Source organism: Drosophila miranda, chromosome 3 (assembly GCF_003369915.1).
Source record: "Drosophila miranda strain MSH22 chromosome 3, D.miranda_PacBio2.1, whole genome shotgun sequence".
Classification (NCBI taxonomy): domain Eukaryota; kingdom Metazoa; phylum Arthropoda; class Insecta; order Diptera; family Drosophilidae; genus Drosophila; species Drosophila miranda.
This window is the reverse complement of record NC_046676.1, coordinates 12,261,101-12,286,312: the sequence shown is the minus strand read 5'-3', so window position 1 is coordinate 12,286,312 and position 25,212 is coordinate 12,261,101. Positions and strand designations below refer to the sequence as shown.

At 51.2% G+C, this 25,212-nt stretch overlaps 3 protein-coding genes across 4 annotated transcripts in view; all 3 read right to left on the bottom strand.

Moving 5' to 3' along the window:
• Nucleotides 1-66: 66 nt before the first annotated feature.
• LOC108158482 (UDP-glucuronosyltransferase 2C1) lies at nucleotides 67-2,429 on the bottom strand. Its single transcript, XM_017290789.2, has 4 exons — nucleotides 2,345-2,429; nucleotides 1,740-1,989; nucleotides 1,015-1,680; nucleotides 67-949 (listed from the first exon to the last, which is right to left on the bottom strand). The coding sequence occupies exons 1-4, from the start codon at nucleotides 2,345-2,347 to the stop codon at nucleotides 285-287; spliced, it is 1,584 nt and encodes a 527-aa protein (XP_017146278.1). The 5' UTR covers nucleotides 2,348-2,429; the 3' UTR covers nucleotides 67-284.
• Nucleotides 2,430-2,642: 213 nt separating this feature from the next.
• Nucleotides 2,643-4,873, bottom strand: LOC108158481 (UDP-glucuronosyltransferase 2B13). Its single transcript, XM_017290788.2, has 5 exons — nucleotides 4,408-4,873; nucleotides 4,194-4,352; nucleotides 3,671-4,132; nucleotides 3,136-3,614; nucleotides 2,643-3,076 (listed from the first exon to the last, which is right to left on the bottom strand). Exons 1-5 carry the CDS (start codon nucleotides 4,502-4,504, stop codon nucleotides 2,687-2,689), a joined length of 1,587 nt encoding a protein of 528 aa, XP_017146277.1. The 5' UTR covers nucleotides 4,505-4,873; the 3' UTR covers nucleotides 2,643-2,686.
• Nucleotides 4,874-5,562: 689 nt separating this feature from the next.
• LOC108159844 (apoptosis-stimulating of p53 protein 2) overlaps nucleotides 5,563-25,212 on the bottom strand; it is a 36,791-nt gene continuing 17,141 nt past the window's right edge. The window contains exons 1-7 of one of the 2 annotated variants that reach the window (XM_033391007.1): nucleotides 10,852-11,167; nucleotides 10,342-10,609; nucleotides 9,562-9,782; nucleotides 7,337-9,501; nucleotides 7,052-7,269; nucleotides 6,789-6,991; nucleotides 5,563-6,724 (exon numbers count right to left, since the gene is read on the bottom strand). In XM_033391007.1, coding sequence (XP_033246898.1) covers nucleotides 6,680-6,724; nucleotides 6,789-6,991; nucleotides 7,052-7,269; nucleotides 7,337-9,501; nucleotides 9,562-9,782; nucleotides 10,342-10,609; nucleotides 10,852-11,004 — 3,273 coding nt within the window. In that variant the 5' untranslated portion in view covers nucleotides 11,005-11,167 and the 3' untranslated portion in view covers nucleotides 5,563-6,679. Of the gene's footprint in view, nucleotides 6,725-6,788; nucleotides 6,992-7,051; nucleotides 7,270-7,336; nucleotides 9,502-9,561; nucleotides 9,783-10,341; nucleotides 10,610-10,851; nucleotides 11,168-25,212 lie in introns of those variants that run through there. The other variant, XM_033391008.1, reaches the window with a different exon arrangement.

The window sequence follows — 25,212 nt, the reverse complement described above, 5'->3', positions numbered from 1 at the left end:
AAGGCTGCTCCGATCGAAGCCCCGACCAGATCCCTCGATCCCATGATCCCAAGCTAATTCTCGTGACATATTTCAGCATCCGGTTCAGTTAGTTGGGAGCGGTCTTTGTACGCTTCTCGCCAGCTTCCTTCTCAATTATTTAGCCAGCCATCTGTTGCCCTAGAAATGTATTACGAAATTATTATTATTCAAAATTTACTATTAATTTAATAATTGCGAAATATCTAACATAATTGTAATCCCGTCTGTTTCTAAAAATAAAATAAAACAAGTTTTGGTTCCAATTAGTTGCGCTTGGCCTTCTTCCTTGGCTCCCTCTTCGATTTGGAGCTGCGGCACAGACAGCAGAGGGCCACGATGGGCAGGAGAACGATGGCCAGGGCCAGGGCTACGATGTCCAGGAGGTAGAACTGGTACCAGGGCAGCTCCACGCCAGAGGCCACCAGATGCGGGGCTCCGCGATGCTCGATCACGTACTCGATCCAGTACATGGCAGTGTCCATTGCACTCAAGGGGCGATCCCTGAAGACTCGCGAGGCCTGTTGCATTTTGGTTCTATACTTGGGGTTCTGGAGGAGTTCGGTGAGCGAGGATCGCAGCTGATCCTCGGAGACAGTGCGATAGTCCAGGCCCAGCGCATAGCCGGCCTGTTTGCCTTGATTGATGTTCAGATGCTGATCGCAATAGACGGGCATTCCCAGCATCGGGACCCCATTGTAAACTGCTTCCTGCGTGCCGAAGAGTCCGCCGTGGGCGATGAAGACCTTGACATTGGGATGTGCTAGGATATCCCCCTGCGGCAACCAGTTCTGCACCTTCACGTTGGCCGGCAGATTGGGCAGCGACTCATCCTCGAACTTCCACAGAACCCGCTGCTTGAGGCTTCCGAAGACGTCGAGGAAGATCTTTAGCTTCTCGGGCGGGAGATCGGCACTGCGAACCTGGGAACCTAGTCGGAGATCGAAGCAGAACCATCAGCTTGAGCTCCTGAAAATGATTGCACCGCCCACTTACCCAGACTGAAGTAGATGGCTCCGTCGGTGGCCCCATCGAGGAACTGCTGCAGATGCTGGGGCAACGGTTTTGGGGGCTGAATGTGCAGTCCCCCCACGGGAATCATGTTGAAGGAGGTGGGTCTGGTCGTGGTCAGCGGCATGTAGTTGTTCAGCAGGATGGCGGATATGTTCCGCTCCAGTTCCTTGATGGTCGGAACCCTGTCCAGCAGTCGGGAGAAGTGCTTCCTCAGAATCGCATCGTGCTTGGGATAGTAGGAGAACTCCCTGATGAGATCTTCGGTTCCAGAGATGGCCACATTCCCGATGCGCTCCCACAGCGTCATGCGGTCCGTGTAGGGCATGAAAGCATGGGGCACATAGGACCAGGGCGAGACGATGCCCGCCAGCTGGCTGAGGTAGTTGGCGTACCCGAAGGTCGAGACGGTGATCATGGGGATCTGATAGAGATGCCCCAGAATGAGGGCGCCCTCGTTATAGAACTGCTCCGCCAGCAGCAGATCGTACTTCCCGACTTTGTCCTTGGCATTCACTATCTCCTGTATCTCCGGCTGGTCGAAGGCAAAGTCCGTGCTGTGGGCACCCATCACCGTCATCAGCCTGACGAACGTCAGGTTTGGCACATCGGTCATCTCCAAAATGGTACTGGTTTTGGTCATCTCCTTAACTATATGATAAGAGCACTATTATTGCTGTTCATGCCCATGTTGGGTCGGGTCGACCTACTTTCTGGCCAGAAATCGTACTGCGCAATCAGCACCTCCTTGTAGTTCGGTCCCAGGTTCTCCTTCGCTAGGGAGAAAGGCGTGATAAAGGTGACTTCGTGTCCGCGTTTCACCAGCTCCCGAACAATGGCGTTCGTCATCATGAAGTGGCTTTTTCCGGGAAAGAAGAAGGCCGCCAGGATGCGGGACCCCTCGCCCAGGTCCAACTGCTGAAGAGCTACCAGCGTGAGGAGCAGGATACATTTCAGTTTCTGGAAAGGAGAGCACAAGTGCCACAGTTTAGGTGTAATTCAGCAAAGTCAATGACCTACTTAAAGGTAACTACTCGTATAGTTTGCTTAGCACTAGATGGGTTAACAAGCATCATTATCTTATCTGTTAACCGCATCTGTAGGTCGGAAAGTGCCACTGATAGCCCGCCTATTTCCAATTTTTGGTGGGCTACTGATAAAGACAAAGCACCTGCCAACCACCGAAACTTTCCCCAGACAGCACAACAAGTTTATATTGTTGTTTACAACCCTCTCGGAGATTCGAAATTGACCGTTCTGGTGAAATAGTTTGCAAAAGACTTGAAAGATCTTTCAGTGGTTCCAAACAACAAACCATTTTGAGTTCCCGGGCCTGTACACTGTATCAACAATCCACAGCCGATTCACTCGGCGATTCTCCGAAGACTGAGAACGTGTTCTGGATGGGCTGGTTGGGGCTGACCACTAGGGATGGTAATCAGTTTAGGGCTCATCTACTGTAACACTAGTTTATTTTTTCGTGCTGCGTGTCACGGAGACAGGCTGTGGAGCCCTGTGCTCGTCTCTAGACGAATCCGATCTCTGTTCGTGCGGCAAACGATCGGTTTAATTGATGAGTAACAAAAAACTATTATAACAGACTGATGGAAAGATTCGAGATGTCATATTTCAAATTTATTAATAATGCTCTACTCTTTCAGTGTGTCTTGGATTTTCTGTGCTGCTTGTCGCTCCCCATCAGCAGGCGGATGGCAAGAAGGGCGGCCAACAGAGCGGCCAAGGCGATGGACACCACAAAGGCAATCACGTCCAGCAGATAGAACTGGAACCAGTTGAGATCCAAGCCTGCGGATCGCATGTGTGGTGCTCCCCTGTGGCGGATGACGTACTCGATCCAATAGACGGCGCTCTTGCGCGGCTCCTGGGGGCGATCCCGGAAAATGCTCGAAACGCGCTGAATGTTCTCCTTGTAGGTGGCATTGTGGATCAGCTGCAGCAGGGAGTGCTCAAGGACCTCACTTGTGATCGACTGAAAGTGCAGGCTAATGGCATAGCCGCCCAGCACGGCTTTGTTCATGTTTAGATGCTGTCAGTGGAAAGATGAAGATTAGCCATGATTTAGCCACTTCGGGGGCAAGTCCCTACCTGATCGCAGTAGAAGGGGATGCCCAGCATGGGCACGGCGTAGTGCACTCCTTCCTGGGTGCCAAACAGCCCCCCGTGGGTGATGAACACCTTCACCTGGGGATGGGCCAAGATGTCCGCCTGCGGCAGCCATTTGCGGACCATCACGTTGGACGGCAGCTGGCGGAGGCTTTCGTCCTCGAACTTCCACAGCACTCGCTGCTTCAGAGAGCCAAATACCTGTAGAAACAGCTGCAGCATCTCCTGGGGCATATCCTTGCTCTGGACGTTGCTGCCCAGGCTGAAGAAGATGGCCCCCTCGCTGGCTCCATCCAAGAACGCTTGCATGTCCGCGGGCAGGGCCTTGGGGGGATAGATGTGCATCCCGCCCACGGGCACCATGGCGTCTACAGTGGGGCGGGCCGTGGTCAGCGGTGCGTGACTGTTGAGCAGCATCAGAGAAATCTCCCGCTCCATCTGCCTGACCTTTGGCACATCGCCTGCAAGCACAGACAAATTGGTTTCCCATTTCTCATATACTGGAACCTCCACTCACCCAGGACGGGGCCAAAGAACTCCCTCGATACGGCATCCATTTTGGGGAAGTAGCTGAGTAGGCGGTCCAGGTCCTCGTAGAGCGAGGCGTACGAATTCTTAACCCGCTCCAGGAAGCTCATGCGATCGGTGAACGGCATGAAGCCGTGCGGCACAAAGGACCAGGGCGTGATCAGACCCATCATCTGGCTCATGTGGTTCTCGTAGCCTAGCGTGCTGGTCGTGACCACGGGTATCTTGTAGATGCGTGAAAGGGCCAGGAATGCCTCCTGGTAGAACTGCTCGGCCAGCAGGAGATCGAAGACTCCTTCCGTCTTCTTGGCATGAATCACGGCCTGAACCTTGGGCTGCCGGAGGGCGTGCTCGGTGGTTTTCAGCCCGATGATCTCCAGCATCTTCAGGAAATCATAGTTTGTCATGCGCGTCAGCTCGAACAAGTGCTGGGCTCCAAAGCTCAGCTTGACTGCGGACAGATGAGGGATAGAAATAGCAGGATGATGGGCGATGGGCGAATCTGCACTTACCGTCGTGCCAGAAGTCGTAGACGGGCTCTATCAGAATCTCCGTGTAGTTGCTGCCCAGCTGCTCCTTCTCCAGCGAAAAGGCGGTGATCATGGTCACCTGGTGGCCGCTCTCGACGAGCTCCCTCATCAGGGCCGTGTGCATCATGAAATGCGACTTTCCTGCCACCCAAAATATGGAGTCAATAAGCAGTTACTCCTTCGGTATTTGGCTTACCTGGAAATGCATAGACTGCCAGTATCTTGGCTCCCTCCACAGGCCTGGGCTGCGGGTGGAGAGCCAGCAGCAAACAGCAGAGCAACACAAATTGCATCGCTTATATTCGAATGGGAATTTGTCTATTAATTGGCTGTGGAAGGCTGTCGTCGTTTAAGTGCAAGCGTTTGTTAGACACTAATTGTTTACTTCTGATAAGACTCAGTAATCTTCTCCAACATACTCGAATTGCCGCACGACCTGCAAGGCTTGTAGTACCTCTGTTTATTATAATAGGTAATCTCTACTTAATGAGCGATGATTATAGACACTCTGTTCGTATCAGCGGGCTTAATTCATGTGTTGTGTTGCGTGCTTGCAAAGAGCAAATCTGAGGCGGACTGATGTTTTTGACCGTTTCACGAATTAGCTATGCGAAAGTCTGAGCGACGACTGAGTCTGCGATCCGAATCGATTGTGGCTGATGTCCCGACTGCTCTACGAAACGGGTTTCGTTCGGGTATAAAAGATACGTATGCCTGCGGCAATCAATTTATTCTCAACTCTTATTTTCTTAATATTATCCGGGTTCCTATTGTGTCTATTAGGGGGAGGCAGCGCTTTGAAACACAGTAATAAATCACTTGGAATAAGATGTCTACGTCGATTAATATTGGCATGCGAAATACTTGTCAAAAACAATCTCATCTACATATTTCACATCACAAAATATTTATAAAAAAATGCAAATTATAATTAAAAATAAAAATTAACAACAAATACAAAGTCTGGATACTAGACAGGGCCTTCGCCGATCTGGCCCAATTTCACTGTGCAAATAATTAAAATACTGGGTTTTTCTCCTGTATTATCCTGTATATTCCTGGATTCCTGTATCCAGATTTTGATGACGATCAACAGTCTGGACTTCCCTGATCCTGGGGAAGTTGATTCTTGGTCGACATAGTCCTAGTTGGCCGAGATATGGGCCATTAAAGAAAATACTGGTTATATTATCCGTTCAGCCTGAAAGTATGCAATAATTTCTAACTAAATCCGCTGAAAGATATGTTCTTGTGGCATACTCTTGGCCGCCTCCTGCAGAATGAACATCGAGTTTCGAACGTTTAAAATAATAAATTTCATCTGCCCATAAAATATACAACACATTCCACATATGCATGTAAGCTTGCTCAATCGTTTTATTTTCAATATTCAAACGTATTTGCATTCCAATCTGTGTGTTTGATGTTTCTTGCTGTTAATGCTAATTAGGCAACCGTTAAATGTAGTATTAAATATTGTATATGTTAAGATAAGCTACATTAATTAATTTGTATATCTATAATGCGATTACGCGACAACGAATCAGTTTTATGTAATTTACATCGGCATTTAGTATTCGATAAAAATGGATTAAATTAAACTTCTCTTTACAAAAATCACATTCGATTCGTTATATGCTCGTACTCGTATTCGTTATCCTCCTTGTGGTTATCTACGTTATCTACGTTATCTATGCAAAATGTTGCTCTTTTTGTGCGAACTTTGTTCAAGTCCAATTAAATGTTTAAGTACTAGCTTGATATACATATGCAATTGGGCAACTGCTTCGGATCCTACCCAAGGACGAAGATGAAACATTTTGTGTGTGTGGCAAGAAATTTTATGAGTTTCCATTTCCATTTTCAATTTGAACTTTATGGAGAAAGTTCTGGTGGCCAGGCTAGCGGGCGGCTGTGGCGGCTGTGGAGGCTGGGGGCGACCATTAGTCTAGGCCTTAAAGCTAAAGGAGGGGTGTGGCGCGGGAGCGGCGGGCTTAAGTGAATTTCAATTTGCTGTTGTACGTATGCAGGGTGGGAGGGCGCCAAAGCCGGGCTAATTGGGGCCAGTCGTCGTGATAAATAGTCGTCGGCGGAGATTGGAGATTGGTGCTGGAATGGGACTGCAGTCGGTGGCAAATGTTGCACGAACACACACATGGACCATGCCATATGGATGACCATATGGCTGAGTGGTTGCTCCTTCTTCTCCTTCTCCTTCTCGTTCTCCTTATCGTTCGTTTCCTCTTAATCTTCTCCTCATCCTTTGTGTTGCTTTTCCCAAACAAAAAAGTTAACAAAAAGAAACATGGAGCTCTGATAAATAATTCCCCAGCTGACTCTCTGCGGTGGCACGTGCTCAGAATCGGTGCCGCTGATGCGCTGCTGCTCCCCTAGATGTACTTGGAGATGTAGCGCTTCTGTATGAGTCGGCCAGCCTTGCGCTTCAATATGGTGAAGCGTATTAACTGCTAATCGCCGTAGTGCGGCGACTGCGGCGGCACACGTGGGTACAGCTGTGGATGGGGCGGGAGATAAGTTGCTTTCATAATCTCGGGGTCTTTATCCATTTGTACTTACACCCAGGAGGTTGCGTGGCACGTATCCCTCCTCGCCACTGGCATTCCGGGCCCACCACCACTCGTTCTCCGCATCGTCGCCCTTCCGCAACACGATCAGGGGCTCGTTGACGCGGAAGGAGAGCTCGTCCCCGTTCTGGGCCTCGTAGGAGAACACGGCATAGACGTCGCCGTTGTGCAGGATGCCCAGCTTCTCCTGGATGCCTGCAAGGTAAAGGGAGTTACGTCTGCTGCGTGGACAACCATTTGCAGCCTGTTGCTTACTGTACAGATACTCCGAGCATCCATCGAAGCCCTCCTCATCCTCCTCGCACTTCTCCGCCGGCGTCTCGTGGTCGGACAGGGTCGAGGCAAACAGGCAGGCTCCGCTCTCCACCAGGAACTTGACCATCGACAGGTTGTTGCAGCTGGCCGCACAGTGCAGCGGCGTCCAGCCATCCGAGTCCTGGGCATTCACGTCGCAACCAAACTCCACCAGAAACCTGAACAGATGAAGGACGACAGATTAATAGGGGGACCAGCAGGCGGCGGGTGAAGGTTTCCACTTACTTGACGATATCAAAGTGCCCGGCACAGATGGCGTTGTGCAGTGCGGTGATTCCCTCGTCGTTGGCCGCACTGGGATTGGCCACCTGCATTGCGGTCTTCTTCACCAGCTCCAGCTCGCCCTCAAGGCTGGCGTCCAGCAGCAGGGCCAACGGATCGAAGCTCACGCGTCGTCCCAGCTTCGGCTTGCCTCCCGTCCGCTCCTTGATGTTGCTGGTGGTTGCGGTGGGGGGCGTGGTTACAGGTGTCTCCTGCTCCTCCTTCGTGGGGGCAACACGATCCGGCTCATCCACACTGGACTCGCTGCTGGGCGAGTGCGGGGGCGAGGGGTCGGGCGATGATTTGGCCGCTTCCGGTGGCGGTCTGGCTGGCTCCGACTTCCGCTGGGACTGCAGCTGCTGATGCTGCTGCTGCAGCGGCTGCTTGGGCTGGCCGGCGCTGCTCCCCGTCGCCGTCTGGCTGGACTTGAGGCGCGGCTGCTCGAACAGCGGCTGCTTGCGGATGGTCAGGGGCTTGGCCTTGATGGGCAGGTTGTCGTTGATGTTCAGCGACTGCAGACCGAAGGTGGCCTGCACCTGTTGTGCCTGGTGTGCCGGTGCTTGCCCTTGCCCTTGCCCGTGCCCCTGGGACTTGGCCATGGTCGGGGGAGGGGCGGCAGTCGAGCTGGAACTCGCCTCCGCTGGGGACGACGATGACTGCTCCGTGGGCGACATCTTGCTGGGCTTGGGTGGCAGGGCCGGGCGTGGATCCGCCAGCACCACATTGGGCGCCACGCGGTTCACCTTCGGACTGTAGGTGATCATCTTCGGAATGGAGCTGCCACTGCCACTGCCACTGCTGGTGCTGCCGCTCACCGACGTTGGAGCCACGCTGCTGAGGGGCTTGCGGGGCGGCACGGCGAGGTTGGTGACCTGCACCAGGAGCGGCTTGGCGGCATTGGACACGGCCAGGGCCACCGACTTGCTGATGGCACCGAGGGGCATGCTGTGCACCGTCAACTGCTGCTGGTTGCTGCGCTCCGAGAGCGTCTCGCTCGTCACCGCGATCTCGTTCTTCTTCTGCTGCTGCTGCTGCTGCTGCTGGCTCTGCTGGTGTCCCGTGTCCCCCTGGGTGTCCCTGGTGGCCTGCTGGTTGAGTTTGTTGATCAGCGCCGAGGCGGAGCTGGTGCTTCCACTGCTGGAGATGCTCTTCGGTATTTTGCTGGCATTCGCTGGGGCAGGAGGGGCTTCTGTGGTGGCAGTGGATGCTGCTGCTTCGGCCGCAGCTTGTGCTTGCGCTTGAGCAGCTGCAGCGGCGGCAGCGGCTGCTGCCTCCCTGTCCCGCTTCTTGGGACCAACCTCCGCATAGATGTGCGTGGTGCTGTCCATGGCCTCCGTTTGGGCCTGCTTCCGCAGCTCTGCCCCCGTCTTAACTGGGGCTGGCGCTGCAGTCAGCAGCTTCTTGGCCAGCTTCGACTCATCGCTTTCGCTGCTGGAGCTGGCGCCAGCCACGGACACTGCCACGGGCACGGGCACGGGCACTGACACTGACACTGGCACGGAACCCCCAAAGAACCCCCCACCGGTGCCCTGGCCCATTTTCATCTTCATGTGGGTGAGGTCCTGGATGAGCTGGTTCTGCTGGTTGGTGTTGGCCGTGGCCGCTGCGTGCTTCAGCATACTACCGCCGCTCAGATAGCTGGCGGTGCTCGTGATGGTGGACTTCTGGGGCGTGTGGATGAAGGGCTCGACAGCGGCCACATTGCCGCGGGCTCGGCCAGCGGCGGCAGCGGCCGCGGCAGCAGCCAGCTGATTGACCTGCTTCTGCAGCAGCTGCTGCTTGAGGGCTGCGACTCCGCCGTGCTTGACGGACAGGCTCGCAACGGGCCCAGGGGCATGATTCGGCTGCTGGTGTTTCTGCTGCTGTGGATGCTGCTGCTTCTGCTGTTGCTGTTGCTGCTGTTGCTGTTGTTGCTGCTGTTGCTGTTGCAACTGTTGATGCTGCTGCTGGTGCTGTTGCAGATGCTGTTGCTGCTGGTGATGGGTGTTCGCCTGCTTTTTGCGCTGGAGGCGCGTCTGCAGCTCGTAGATGCGCTGATCCACGGACCGTAGCTCCGCCTGGCGCTGCTGCAGGGCCTCGCGTTGCATGTGCAGCCGGGCGTCCTGTTGCAGGGACAACTGATTGCGATACTGCGGAAAAAGAGCAGCGAAATGAGCTCTGTTTCGGCTCGAATCTCATCCAATACTCACCATCAGCTCCCTGCGTAGTTTCTCCAGCTCGCGGGATGCCTGCGGGGGCAGGGCCTGTCCGACGCCATTGCCCGTCGTGGCCGCCAGCAGATTCACCGGACAGCGCCGGTCCCGCCTCAGCTCCTCCAGCTGCCGCGTCAGGGCCTCCACTTTGGCCACGGCCAGGCTCAGTTCCTTCTCCTTCTCGCTGAACAGGGCCCGAATCGAGTCCAGGTCGTTGCCTGAATGGAAAGCCGTAAACGTTTTGGGGCTGTTAAAGGATGGTTCTCTCGAATCAACGTATCCCTTCCCCCTGCTAATCCTTAACTATTTTATAATCGCTTGCCGCCGCCTGTTATCCTTTTGGGGCCTCTGTTCGCTGTCTAAACTAATTAGAGCCACAACTGGGCGAAACCTCATTAACATAGTGCTCATGTGTGCCACGGTGTGTGCCTCTGTGTGTGCCTCTGTGTGTGTGCCTCTTTGTGTGTGCCTCTTTGTGTGGTGTGTGCTTGTGGGCTCATGCCAATGCCAACATCTTCTTGGCCATGCTCGAGAGGCGTTGCTGTGCGGCCCTGCCGCTCCCACTGGCAATCATAAAGGACAACAAAGTGGCACACATACATAAATTAAATGCCGCACACACACGCGACCCAGGACAGAGTGAATCGGAGTGGAGTGGTGGAGTGGTGGAGTGGCACCTACTGGATGGGTGAAAGACGTTGCATGCCGCCACTCAACACGGTCGCCCCCTGGCTGATATTCGAATGATATTTCACCCCTTTTCGGTGGATTACTCACTGAGCGTCACGTTGTAGGTCTTCTGCAAGTCCACTTGGCCCCGCAGGGCGCGTAGGCGCCGCAGCTTGGACTCCTGCGCCTCCACGCGCTCCCTCAGGCGTCGCAGGCGCTCCCCCTCCGCACTGGCGACGGCACTGCGCACCTCCTGGGACTTGAGGAAGCGCAGCCGCTGCTCCTTGGTGGCCAGCAGCTGGTGCTGGCTGTCGATTTGCTGCTGCTGTCTCAAGGCCATCGCCCTCAGTTCGGCTGACGTCAGCCTGCTGGGCACCTGAAATCAGAGATCATAGATTAAAGATCAGAGCTGTGGCACCATGTGGCAAATGAAATTCACACAATTTATAATCGAGCGGGGCGGCCGCAAAAGTAAAACCAAAACTGAATGTTGTCAACGCCCTTGTAGGCCATAAATCAAGTTATGCTTTAAGCTAATTTTCGGCTTTTTATTGGATTTGGGCCTCCACTCTAGGCCCGGGTCACTCTTTGGTCCTTTGGTCCTTGGCGAATACTCACGTTCACGTTGGCTTTCATTTTGGGCTCGCTGGTCACCACCCGCGTGGGGCTGGGGGCGCCGCTCTTGCCCGTCGGCCTTGGGCCGGGCATCAGGGATACGGGCGGCATCTTAGGCAGATTCCCGGACACGGGCCGACACACGCAGGTCAGCATTCTTGATGGTTTTTCTGTCTTGATTTTCACTTCTCCGAATTTGATTTATTGCAATTTTTCGTTGCGATTTTTCCCCGGTTTATATTACAGTTTTTACTTTCGTTTCTTTCGCTTCTTTCGCTTCTGGCTTTTACTTGGAAATTGCATTCACAGCAGTCCTTGACTGCACGGCAGGGGGCCAACAAAAAAAGGGAACGTGTACGGGTGGGTGTACGTGGGTGTTGGTGTTTCATTTATTGTTCAAGTAAATTTATAACGATGGGGTGGACCCACTTCTACAGCCCCCAAAACCCTCGCGTAGGGCCTTGCTTGGCGCCCATCGTCGTACACGTTAATGGATTTTCAATTCAGTGCCTGATTGAAAGCATACTTTGTACGGCACTGTATGTATGTACGGCACTGTGTTTACAGAGCCACCAGTGTGTTGTCGTTGTTGGGTTGTCATTGGCAACAGGGGCAGACCCGGGCAGTGCCGTGCCCACCCGTGCCGTGTCCCAAACAGCCGTGACAATAACAGTGCTCGACATGCAATGCATAGACGGGGAGGAGGAGGAGGAGGAGAAGGAGGAGGCGGAGTAGTAGGGGGCCCCCAGTTAAAGTCATAGTTTGCGTGTGCTTAATCGCTGGCACTTGGCCATTACATAAACCACTCGAGAGAGCAGAGAGAGAGTGCCAGAAACCAAGAGATCTCTAGCCCTGCAGCTAAAACAGACAATAAAGCGCCAGGATGAGTGCTAGCCATGTCCATGACGAGGTCCTTGTCCATGTCCCTCGACGAGTGTCGAGGCATCTGTCCACTTCCATGACCCACAACTCGTTTCGATGGGCACGGAGTACGGAGTACGGAGTACAATTGGCTTTCGGACGCCCCGTCATCAGCGTCCACTGTTGATGATGGCGCTGATGGGGATAATGCGCAGGGGGAGGGGGAGGCGCCTGCCATGGATTGCCTTGGACAAAGGACATACAATTTTTAAGCTCAAAAGCTGATCAGGGATACAGAGGCGGAGAAAGACTAATGCTCTCTCGCCCGCCCCCCACCTCCACCCCCCCGCCCACTGCCACTTTGGAATTTATTGCCCCTTTTTGTGCTTTGCGTTGCACTAAAGCAAAGGGCAACTAGTGCCCCCGAAATGTATCCCAAAGATGCATCCGATGGCAGATCCAACAGCCTGCAGAGTCGGATCCATTCTTTGAAACTTGGCGACTTCATTTGTGAGATATCCATTGGGAGCCTTCAAGTCAAGGCTTCGGCATAAAACTTATTTATGAACTCCCCAACTTTCGGGCAACTATTTCAGGCAAAAGCTGCTCGCATAGTTGGTCCTTCGTTAATGAATTAATCCACTTGCCGCTAACGATGCCATCTGTGGAAATATTTGCTCAAAAAAAAAGTCAACTTTCCAGAACGCGTGGGGGGGCGGGGGGGCGGGGTGGCTGAACAGAAACTTGTCGAATGTGCATTGGGACCACAGAATGTCGAAAACCAAAGGAGGTGCCTGCTGCCTGGCGCCATGAATGTATCCATCCAGGACGAAGGACGAGGACAACATTTTCAGGGAATATTTTCCAATTAACAAAGTTTGTCATAATAACTCGCCAGCGATGGAATCTTCAGCATGTAGCGAGCAATGTGGTTCAGCTCCCACTCTCCTCCCACCGAAACCATGCAGCCCCCCTCCATGCCCCCTCTATACCCTTTCTATTTAGATTTTTGCAGCCATTTGTGGAGCTGCCAGGGAGCTAAGCAGCTCCAGCAGGACCTCCACGACCTTCTATTGGAATTTCAAGCATTTTCGCTGGCGCAACAAAGGAAAAAAATGGGGGTAAATGCGGGGTAAAAGGGGGTAAAAGAGGGGCAAAAACGAAACTATTTATGTTGCAGAAGAGTGCTGGCAGGGGGGTGCGGGTGGGTGGCAGCCAATATAATTGTACATTGAAAGATATCCGGGGGAGGCGTGGCGCGTTTCCATTGTACTTCGAAGATTTCTGTTGCTTCCTGCCTCCTGCTTCCTGCCTCTTGCTGCTGCTGCCCCTGCCCCTGGTGTTGTGGCGGAGCAACAAGCGTATTATTGATTTTAGCCTTTTTTTTTTGTACTGGTTGTCGAGGGGCGGCAGTGGCAAGAAATCGTCCTGCGGACAACGGACATTGCGTGCGGGCACGTTTATTGCTAATTTTTTCTTCGTCTTTTTTTTTTTTGCTTTGTTCCACTTTGTCGGTGGCGCCTCCTTCCGCTCCATCCGCTCCTGCTCTGGCTTTTTCTGCCTCTCCCTCCGCCTCTTTGTAGCTGCTTTTTTCCCATGGCCATGGCTCTTGGACTTTGGTCCTTTGGCCGTGTCCTTGCTGCACATTTTCAAATCGATTACAAACAGGATATGCACTGCGGAAGCCTGTTTGATGGCAGTGGCTGCCACACACAACGATTAGAAAGGGAGGCCTGGCCCCCCCGTCCACCCATCCGTCCCCCCCGGCCAGTCCGTCCACTCGCCGTCATGGCCACACATCCTGTTTCTGATCCTGTCACGGATTGGATTGCCCTGCGCCGCCATCGCCATTGCCATCACCATCGCCATCGCCTTTTGTGGCCATTTTGTATTTTAATTAATTCCTGAAAGTTTTGCCTACGAGAATGTCCGCAACTTTGGCAATTTGTGTGCAGCGATGAGAGACGAGGGGGCGACGAGGATGCTGGCGACAACGGTACAAGGACACACCTGCAGTCCCACACACACACAGGACACACACACACATGTACGCGCCTGATGGTAAGTGCGACAAGGATCCTTCTGCTTTTGCTGGCCAAAAATCAAGCCCCACTTTCGTGATACAGTTACTGGAGCAGACATTAGTGGCACTCTCTGCGGGTCCTGCCACACCACAGCACACCACACCACACAGCAGGACGACTGCCTCCGTCAAACGGCTTGTTCCAAGTGGTTTCAGTTGCGAGTGGCTTTTGGTTCTGCAAAAAGTTTTGCACCACTCATGTCCGGACAGCGGCAGGAGGACGCGGAGGTGCTGTGGCCAAGGGGCAGGGTCTCCCCACAACAAAATGCGGCTCAAGTCGTCGCTCACGCGAGGCTCCACTCTTCTCACTCTGGTGGCGTCTCCGCTGATTTGCGGGCGGTGTGGGGAAACATTTTGACGTTCTGCTGTTGTCCGGCAGAATGATGTCTGTATGTCTGGATACTGCGGCGGTCTGCCGCTGTCGCTGCCTCTGCCGCTGCCTCTGCTGCTGCGGTTGCGGTTCCCTGACTTTCGGTTCGTTTTTGGGTCTTTGGTTTCCGGGCAGGAAGGAGGGGGGGAGCGGGGGAGCGGGGGAGCAGCCTCACGCACTGTAATACCCATTGACCCTCATTGAGAAAGAGAGCAAAAGCAAGGGGGAGAGCGGGAGCGAGAGCGAGGGAGTGCCAGCGTCCGTGTCGAGTTGTTTTTTTTTTGTGCTTCTGCCGTTTGGTGGCAAATGCTTAACACTCAACAAAGTTGAGAGTTGAAGCAATTTTCCGCAAGAGTAATTAAAGCAGACGGCGGGGGGGGAACACCAGGACACCCCTCTCTGACCTGTTTCAAATGACCGAAAACTACGTAATCCGCAGAGGAGAAAAAAAAAACGCGTACGTTCAAGGTCGGGCAATTGAATACGAAATCGATAGGGGTATTCGAGGAGAGGATGCTCTTTAAGGCGGAAGGACCAGAAGGACCAGAAGGCGGCACAACAGGACGACCTTGCAAAGGAGGCACCAAAAATACCGCCACAATTGAAAGAATGGCCTCGAAAAATAATAATAAATAAATTTTTGAAAAATATCGAGAATATCCAATCAAATATTTATTCACTCCCCTTCCTGCTCTCCCCTCCTCGCTTCCTGTCCCTAAAGCTGTTGCAAAATGCACAAAACAATTCAAAAAAAAAAACGGGGGGGCTGAAAATTGCAATGGTTTTTGGGGTGAAGCATAAATTACTGCCCCATGGGCTGCCCTCCTGCTCTCCGGCGGCATGAAATATTCAACATTTTCATTGAATTGCCTCGATGCCTAATAAATACAATCAGCTTATTGGCATTGAGAGTAATTTGCGTTTATTAAGTGTGGCACTGGAAAAAATGCCACTCAAAAAGGCGGGAGGCAGCTACGTGTGTGTGTGGCAAGGTGGGTGTCGGGGAGTGGGGCCGAGTGGGGCTAAATGGAGTGTTCTATTAATTCGGTTAATTGGAGATTGTCGCGTTTAATGGACCCCACTGTTTGGCAAATTTAATTGTATTTGCAAATTGAATTTTAAATTTAAATTCCTCCGTCCCCCTCCGCCCCCCTGCTCAATAATAATCGATGAGAAAATCATGCAATAAATAAATAAAAAGCCAAATTGAAACATCAAATTTACACGCTTGCCGGGCTCTCCGCTTTTTTATGGAATTGATTTAATGCAGGCATAAAAAAAGCAGGCAAAAACAAACAAAATAAAGGAATAACAGAATAAATAAATAAGAGATGGAAGAGCGGATTAAGAGTGAAGGAGGGGAGGTGGAGCCATGGGGAGAGAGCATTAAAAATGTACGCTCATTTTTTAAGGCGCTGATTATGGCCGGAATGGTCAGCGCCAACCCATCCCCCCCCCCCCCCCCCCCCCCCGCCCCTCGTCTCTGCGCAAATTGTGGCCATAATTCAGAGAATTAAATTTAAATTTTCACCGCAACAAAACAAAGTATTTCCAGTGGCAAAAGTAACCAGGGACGACGCTCCCTTTGACCGGCTGCCAAATAATAGTTCAATTTCTCAGGGCATCAATTATTCAGGGGACGCCACCCCACCACCACCACCCACCCCCCACCCCCCACCATTCTGGGCATAGTTTGCTTCCTTCCTTCGGGCGGGTCGGGACGGGCCTATTAGCCTCCATTTTTAAGTGGGGCCCGGCCTGTGCTGTGCTCCGCTGCCTGCCATTGAAATGACTTTTAAAACTTTTTACTGTTGTAATTATTATAAATAAATGAAGCGCAATTTGGTGGCAGTCTGCCGGCCCCACCTCTCCAACGTCTCTCTGTCCACCCCCCCCCCCCCACTCGTTGTTCAAATGTCCTTCCGAGTCCTGAGTCCTGTGTCTGTTTTGTTATTAACTTGAATGACGACCCACAAAAATTTGCTCATTTCCAGAGCTGTCCTGGGGAGGCGAAGGCTTTCCGGCGAAAGGCTGGTGGCTGGACACATGTCTCTGCCACACACACACACATGGACCCCCCCCCCCCCCCCCACACCACACCACCGCCTAGCAATTATTAAAATGTCCTTCATCAGATGTTGACATTTATGTGCCCCAAAGCAGAATAATACGAGTGTGCAATAATATTTATATTTCTCGATTTTATTTATTGGGTGTGGAAGGGGGGAGGGGAGGAGAAGGTGTAGAGGGGGGTGGGGGCATAACGAGCCAAACAGATTTTCATTTTGCATAAATTAAGCAACATTTAATGGTCGACGGATTACGCATATTTCTCTCACTCTATCCACGCTCTACCTCTCTCCCTCTCTCTCTCCCTCTCTCCTGCTCGCTTCATCTCTTTCTGTCTCGCTTTATTATACCCGATACTCAAAATGAGTATTGGGGTATATTAGATTTGTGGTAAAAGTGGATGTGTGTAACGTCCAGAAGGAATCGTTTCCGACCCCATAAAGTATATATATTCTTGATCAGCATCAATAGCCGAGTCGATTGAGCCCTGTCTGTCTGTCCGTCCCCTTCAGCGCCTAGTGCTCAAAGACTATAAGAGCTAGAGCAACGATGTTTTGGATCCAGACTTCTGTGATATGTCACTGCTACAAAAATATTTCAAAACTTCGCCCCGCCCACTTCCGCCCCCACAAAGGACGAAAATCTGTGTCATCCACATTTTTAAAGATACGATAAAACCAAAAACGCAGAATCGGTGAGGATGACTATATGTTCTAGAGTGTAAAATCTCAACCAGATCGTATAATTATTATAGCCAGAATCAAAAAAACAATTTCATTCTTTCTCGCTCTGTCTCTCTCTAACACACAGGTTTCATGGTCGGTTTTGCCAATTGCAAAATATGAGTTCAAGGATCTCAGAACCTATAAGAGTCAGAGCAACCAAATTTGGTATCCACACTCCTGTGATATCGGACCTTGACCGTTTCGTGTCCAAATTTCGCCACACCCCCTTCCGCCCCCGCAAAGGACGAAAATCTGGGGCATCCACAAATTTATTTATTTATTTATTTATTAAATTAACAAATTATCTGTTAATAATGGTACTTAGTTACTAAAGGCAGAAAAAGATAAGTTAAAAGTTAGCTAAATTTAAATGATTATAAATATTGCATGCAATTAGTTTAAGAGACAGTTCAGGGGATAGGGTTAGACAGAGGGAGTTATAATTATGGCATAAAACCCTAAAAGGTTCATGATCAGCATAATTAGACCTACATATGGGTAGACGGATAGGCCTAAAAGTACGGGTAGGTCTGGATGGAACGGCCAAGTCAATCTGACCCAAGAGAGTTTGGGAGTCAACAGTCCCAAGAAGGAGCTTGTGCACGAACATTACGCCATTGCATATTCTGCGATGGTGCAACGACGGCAGGTCAATAAGATTTAGCCTAGACCGGTAGGGTGGCAAGATTCTACCCGAGTCCCAGTTAAAGTTCCGAAGGGCAAAAATTAAAAATTGCTTTTGCACGGATTCAATAACAGCCTGCTGCTCTTTATACTGCGGGCTCCACACACAAGAACAATACTCCAATATAGGACGTACTAACGAGATGTACAGTTGTTTCGTAACGTACGGGTCGTCAAACTCCTTGGACCAACGCTTGATGAACGCTAAAACACCCTTAGCTTTATTTACAGTTGCAGCTATATGGGTGTTGAAACACATCTTATGATCAAAAAGGACTCCGAGGTCATTTGAACTCGAAATTCGCTCAAGGACATGATTTCCTAGAACATATGAGACAAAATGAGGAGCGCGACGGTAAAATGTCATAAGTTTGCATTTGGAAAGGTTCAGAAAAAGAAGATTAGTTGAACACCACAATAGTAGTTCACTTAGATCAAGTTGAAGGCGTGTGTGCAAATACCAATCAGAGTAAGAAAGACAGATTTTGACATCATCAGCATACATTAGTGTAGTAGAGTATGTTATAACTTGAGGAAGGTCGTTCACAAATAAAATAAACAGAAGCGGGCCCAGATGACTTCCCTGTGGCACACCTGAAGTAACATTAACAGTATTTGACAACACGTTAGAAAACAAAACACGTTGAGTACGGTTAGAGAGATAGGACAAAATCCAATCTAGAAGATTCGTTGGGAACCCTAATAAGGAGAGCTTTTGAATAAGCAGAGCATGGTTCACAGAATCGAATGCCTTGCTGAAGTCCGTAAAAACTACATCCGTCTGCAAACCAATTTGAAAACCACGGTGGATTAGGTTAGAAAACTCAAGAAGGTTAGTCGATGTTGAACGATGTCTGAAAAAACCGTGTTGCGACGGAGATATCAAGCTGCAACAAAGATGTTGCAGTTGCCGGGTGACCAGGAACTCAAGAAGCTTCGGGATCTCAGAGACTATTAAGGCTAGAGTTACCAAATTTGGTATCCGCACTTCTGTTAGATCTCACTATAAAACGTATATCTCAGAATTTCGACCCACCCCCTTCCGCCCCCACAAAGGACGAAAATCTGTTGCATCCACAATATTGCATATTCGAGAAAACTAAAAACGCAGAATCATAGATAATGACCGTATCTATCAGATGGCTGAGTCTGGATCAGATCGAATCATTTTTGTAGCCAAAAGCAAGAAATCAATTTGCAGTGGCCACGCAGCGCCCGACGACAAGCTCAGACTGATTTTCTGTCTCTCTCTTTGTCGTGTCGTTTAATATTAGCGGCGTCTGCCGGAGGAGAGCCATACTGACTTAGTATCGGGTATAACTGTAGAGTTGCGGTCTCCGCAGCAACTCACAACGTTCCCCCTCGTTTTCTATATTTTTGTTAATTAAATCGAAAAGTTTCAGATTTGCCATCTCTTTGCAGGAGCCGGGCTTTGATGACTTTTCATTGAATTACGCTTTTCCGCATTCCATTTCCCTGACAAACACATAAATAGAGACAGGGAGAGGGGGCGAGTGGGAGGGAGAGGGAGAAAGAAGTCATAGATGCCACAAAGCTGAGCGGCAGCAAAGTTATAAAAGCTACATTTTCCATTTTCCATTTCCCATCGAGGCAATCGTTGCAGCAAACCAAAATTTGTGGCAAATGTTTCTTGCATTCGCATGACCTTGAACGAGGGGGGGGGGAGGAGGCGGGCGTATGCTAATTACTGGGCCCATCTCCACTCCCGCTCCAGCTCTCTCCGTGTGGCGGGAGGGGGGGGGGATACAAGTATGTGTGTGTGTGTGTGTGTGTCTGCCGTCAAACAATCAGAAAACATGATATGCCACCGCACAACACACACAACATCGTGGCTGCTGTTGCAAGCGTTTTAATTGGAGCCACAACGAACATGCCGAGGAGGGGGAGGGGCAGATTGGGGGCAGGTCTGGAGGCTGGCAGGGAACTCTTTTGGTGGCAACAGCAACACAGTATCTTTTACTGTAGTTTGAAATCAATCAATACTCGTTTTGGGACCCGCAGGCCCTCATCTAGACAGTCCCTCGCTCCTGGTTCCCCTCTGCCCCCGCCCCCCCTCCCCCTTTCGACTAACTGTTTAATACTTATTTAATCAGGTTAATGTAGTTAAATCAGCTTAAGCAAATATTCGCCAACTCCCCGAAGCAGCGGCCTGCCGTCTAACACAATGGAGTCCCGATAGGGCCTTGAAGCCATCTCTGCCCCCCTCTGGCCGTCCTCTTTCTTGCCACACACACACACAGACACACTGGACGACTAATACAGATGAAAAGGGCATTTATTACAAAAGACCAAAGCGAGAAAAGTTTTCCATCGACGAAGAGCATCAGAGATTTGCGACATCGGCTGGAGGCAGGAGGCAGGGGAGAGGGGAGAGGCGTGTGGGACCGAGCCTGGATATCATTAATATTAAGTAATCGTGAAGGATAGGATGGAGCTGCTCTCTGGCGTGTAATACGTACTGATGCCGCACCTCAGTGTCCACTCCCAGGCCCTTGCCCCATGCCCCACTCCCCCACTCCTCTGCTGCACGACAACCTGTGTGGCATTTGCCATGGAAGTTCATGAACCCGCCGCAGCCGCCTGCTGCTCATTGACCAAGAGTTAGCCGTGAGTGTTGACTGAGGTCGTAAATTCCCATTCTGCCCCCCATTCTGCCCCCCATTCTCCCCATCCCCCCACTGCCTCAGTTATGAACTGCCGTTCGGGGACAATGGGGCGTGGCTAGGCCGTGACTCGACGCCCACTTTCAATGTCTCACAATGGACAGATTAGTGAAGAGTGCTCGGAGCAGTGCAAATGGAGAGCAACAGATCCCAGCGACTGGGGGAGACGACAGAAGTAATCCCCCCAGGATGCACAGGCAGGCAAGGAGTGAAGCGGGGCACACTAATGTTGCATGATGGAAATCTGTGGTCCAGCAATGGGATTTCATGATTGGACAAGTTCGAGGACAAAGGAAAAGGCCAAGATCTGTGATGTAATTCAATTAGGAAAGGGAAAAGCGAATGGATATAGGAATTGTCATACGATAAGTGGATGATAATACAGCATGGGTACTCGCACGAGACAGAGGGACAAGAATGGACAGATAAATCGGATTATTAGAGGATCAAAACAATAGAAATCCCTCGGAACTGATAGAATTTTTATCTGTTATCGATACATCGGATTCTAAAGCATTTATCGAACGATTGGTCATCGAACAGTTATCGATACATCGTTTAGTGGAATGCGATACAGACGACTCCATTACGCTGCATCCATCTTTGATCCAGGATAATCTTTTCACGCCCTCCCCCTTGGACTGTCGGGGAAAGGCTTTCCATCTCTCCGCCTGACGACCCTTCTGGGAAATTTACCTGGGCCCCTAATAGGCTTTTCTTATAGCTGAAGCCGCCCGCAAAAAATGGGTTGAATTTACGACCGAAAGATAATGTTGGGCCCCAAAAAGAAAAAAAAGGAAGAAAAGCCAGCGAATGTGGCAGGCATTTAGCCTAATTTCTGGCACCTTACCCGCACTCGGGAGGAGCCCCATGCCCCCCTGCCCCCTGTCCCCTGCCCCCTGCCCCCTGCCCACTGCCGCATGCCACTCTCGTGTATCCCTTGACCGAAATGCAAATTAAATCAGCTTTTCGGGGGCTCACATTCCTAGAAGCTTTAATTGCACATTAAGCTTAATTAACAAATTCATGGAAGGGGAGACACGCTGGATGTGTGGATGTGTGGATGTGCTGGCCATGGCCAAGAGCATCACGATGATGGCCCGCAAACTTTGGGATGCTCCTCCTCTTCAGGGCGGCGGCGGAAGGGTGCCGGCGGAGTCGTAATAGTTTTTACACATTTGATTAAAATGTAGTCCTGTCGGTCCTGTCGGTCCTCTTGGTCCTGTCTTTTCTGCTTAAATCGAGTTTGTGGCAGCTTAGCCGGACCCTTGGACACACGCACGGATGTTGCACACTTAACAAATTAAAGTGCCACAAACTATTTGTGACAGAACTGGGGCTTCCCGTCCAGGCGGAGGCGGGAGCCTTGGGCATCTGACATCTTCATTACAATTTGGGCTCCGAGTTGTAAATGGGATTAAGCCGCACAGACTCATAATTCAAGGGGCACAACGAGAGAGAGAGAGAGGGTGAGAGGGAGGGCGGTTGCAGTTGCAGTTACGTGAACTACTTCATCCGCACCGTATCAACCCTGCTGCCCTCCACCTCCCCTCTGTTCCGCTCCACTCCTAACAAACAAAAGCCGCCTGGCCTTGGCTTTAGCCACCAACCCCTCGCTGCCACCCACGAGGCAAAGAAAGCGTCTAGAGGGGCGTGCAACGGGGCGTATGAGCGTTAAATAAGTATCTGCGGCCAGGCGGCGCTCATTAAGCGAATTCAGGGCAGACAGGAATGGCGGAATGGAGGGAGGGGCGGGGGCAATGGCAGGTGGCACACTACTGGGAGCAGTCACCTTTTTTCCCCGACAGTAGGCGGTGGGCGGGGCGATAGGCGCCACTTCAGGTTGATGTTGCAAGATGCAACAAATCCGCACAAATTGCACAAATCGCAGCGGGAGATCAATGTAGAGGGGGAGGAGTAAAACGAAGGCAGAGAAGGGTGGGAAGGGGAGAAGGGGCTGCCGTCATGCGACATTATTGATTTAAATGTCATAAACACCCAAAAGTAGCACACACACAGAGATAGAGAGAGAGAGAGAGAGAGAAAGAGACACGGAGAATGAGACACATCGAAACACGGCAAGTGGCACATCCGAAAGATACTTTGAATGCTCTTTGAGATAGCCCGCAGCGGAAGCTAAAAGCCAAGAAAAACAAACACGATCCCTGCCCAGCCACCTGTGTGCCCCTCCCCCTCCTCCTCCCCCTCCTTCTCCTCCTCCAGCGCCTCCGCCGTGGTCGTGTGAGTGTGTTTGGGTCTCACATTAATGTCACTCTGTGTGTAGTTGTGTGTGTGTAATATGCCACACACGTAGACAACTATTAACTAAAAGAGACACACACACACACACATCTTATAGGCGCTACTGATGGCAGGGCAGGCCTGGAGTGTAGGGCCACAGTGGCCTCCCTTGTCATTTGTAACAGATGCGAGGGCCAGCCACACAATTGACTCCGCCAGTTGCCCCGCTCCCTCCCCCCCGACAAGTAATTGGAGAAACAGTCAGCGGGTCTGGCTGCCGGCTGTCGACTGTCACCCAAAAAAAAAACAACCGCCAAATGTTAAACGTTCAAGGGTTCCCCCTCTCTCTCTCTCATCCTTATTTTTCCTTTTTTTTTTTGGCGTAATTGCGGCCACAGATAAGCACTTTATTACCGATTCACTGGCTTTTATCGCATTTTAATAACTCACGATACAAAAATGCGCCAAAAATTCGAGGGAGGCCTCACAAGAACACGCCGTTACGTTTCGTTAAGTTACGTTACGTTACGTTACGTAAAATCTGGCGCTAGATTTGCGTTGCTTTCACCGCAAACTGTCGAACTGTCGCGTCCGCCAGCCAATGCACAACTGAAATGGAAACCGAAAAGCAGCAGCAGCAGCAGTGACGGTGGCAGCAGCAGCAACACCAAAGAACGCAGAGACAGCAGCAGCGCCAGCAGCAGAAGCAGAATTGCCGCTGCTTCGAATGTCCAAACCGAACGAAACGAACCAGCGCTAACGAAGTTCGGTTGGCGGCAAACGAAGCCGAAGCCGAGGCCAAGGAACGAAGTGCGACCATCATATCGCGAAGGCAGAGCCGAGCTGTGTGGTGGGTGGTGGGTGGCGGCTGGTTATGCGTTAGTCATGGGTCGTCGTGAGTTTCGGCACGACTTGCATTCGCACCAGACGAAAGTGCGTGCCGTGCTATATCGCCCCGTCCCGCTCCATCGCCTGAGAGACAATGCACGCAGCGTGCCTCTGCCGTATGTGGGAATAGAATGCAAATAATGTCCCTCGTCTGTTATTATCACGCCCATAACGATGTTATAAATGCACGTACAAATATATTTAAATTCGAAATGCTTGTGGCAGCTGCAGCTGCACTTCTCAAAATTGAAACACTTCTTAATTGAATTTCAGTCCAAGTATTAGCATTCCTAATGGCATTGCGTTGGCCCCCGCTCGAGGCCTTGGAATCCCACTGTGCCCGCCTCGGCAGCGCAGCGCATCGCATGGTTTGACTTGTCATTCCGCTGTCCAAATTAGCCGCCATAATACCTCTTTCAGCCGGGTTAGGCAGTCTTTTTTTCTCTCATTATGCGTGGGTGCGTTCTGGCCGTATGTGTGTGCAGCAAATCATTGCCGACTTTTGTGCGCAAATATTTACGACAACTGGCAGCTGCTGCTGCCTGCTTCCCCTTGCCCCGAGATACAAAAGGCACACAAAAAACGTCTAACGACGACAACAACCTGTCACGCCAGCTGAGGTACGGGTACGGACACGGAGACGGGCATCCATTGAGGACTGCCTCCTAACAATGTGTACCCTCCTGCAGAGACAGAGGCGGGCAGCAGGCGGCAGGCAGCAGGCAGGTCAGCAGGAGCTCCACATGACCTGACACTGGCAGTTAAACAGAGGACCACGGTAATGGCCTCTAAACAAAAGGCGTGCTTGTTGGTTTTTTTTCCTTTTGGCCAACAGCGTGCTCCCATTGTACAGCCACATGTACATACGTGTGTGTGTTTTTTTTTTTTTTTTTTTTTTTTTTTGTTGTTGTTGTGTGACTACAGGAAAGCTTCATGCCGACTCAGCCGAAGCCGAAGTGAGGGACTCTAACCGCTCTAAAACCAACCACACCTATCCCGGATCCCGGCGGTACTGTCGCGAGATATTACTTCGCCGGGGGGAGATGCCCGTAGGGCTCTTCTCTTAATAATCTCCTTTATCCTTTATCTCCTTGCATTGCGTGCTCTTTCTTCGCGACGCAGTTTGGTAGCCATAGTTACGGCCATGAGTCTAATCGAGGCCCAGTTTCCTTCCGACTCCAGCAGGCATTCTGCCAGGTTTGACACCTCTGGCATTCTTCCAAGCTTGTTGCTTAGATCCTCTCGTTCTTGCCGAAATCTTGGACATTCGAAGAAGCAGTGCTCTGCGTCTTCGATGACCCCTGCGCAGACCACGCAGAAGGGGTCGTCCTCGTGCTTAAACCTATGCAGGTAGGCTTTAAAGCAACCGTGTCCTGTCAGCAGTTGTGTCAGGTGATACTCCACTTGTCCATGGCTACGGTTCAGCCAACTCTTCAGGTCTGGGATTAGCCTATGGGTCCATCGCCCTTTGCTGCTGTTATCCCACGAATCTTGCCATTGCAGGATTGTGCGCTTCCTTAAGGCACCTCTGGTGTCCTGGTCCGTAGTCCCCAGGGTTCGCTGTGCCCTGATTCCTGCGGCTTCTCTTGCCAGCAGATGGATGGGAATCATTCCTGCGACCACAAGTGCGGCGTCTTGGGATACCGTTCTGAATGCGCAACACACCCTCAGGGCACACAGCCTCTGGACTGCGTTGCATTCTCGGGCATATGTTTTATGCTTCATTGCATCAACCCATATTGGTGCAGCGTACATTAG

Bases quoted from the DNA above. Each gene is read 5' to 3' on its own strand.
- LOC108158482 (XM_017290789.2), bottom strand. The intron at 1,681-1,739 runs GTAGGTCGACCC...CTTATCATATAG, and splicing joins GTACGATTTCTGGCCAGAAA to TTAAGGAGATGACCAAAACC. The intron at 950-1,014 runs GTAAGTGGGCGG...ATCTCCGACTAG, and splicing joins AGCCATCTACTTCAGTCTGG to GTTCCCAGGTTCGCAGTGCC.
- LOC108158481 (XM_017290788.2), bottom strand. From the start codon at position 4,504: ATGCAATTTGTGTTGCTCTGCTGTTTGCTGCTGGCTCTCCACCCGCAG. The intron at 4,353-4,407 runs GTAAGCCAAATA...TTTGGGTGGCAG, and splicing joins GGCAGTCTATGCATTTCCAG to GAAAGTCGCATTTCATGATG. The intron at 4,133-4,193 runs GTAAGTGCAGAT...ATCTGTCCGCAG, and splicing joins CTACGACTTCTGGCACGACG to TCAAGCTGAGCTTTGGAGCC.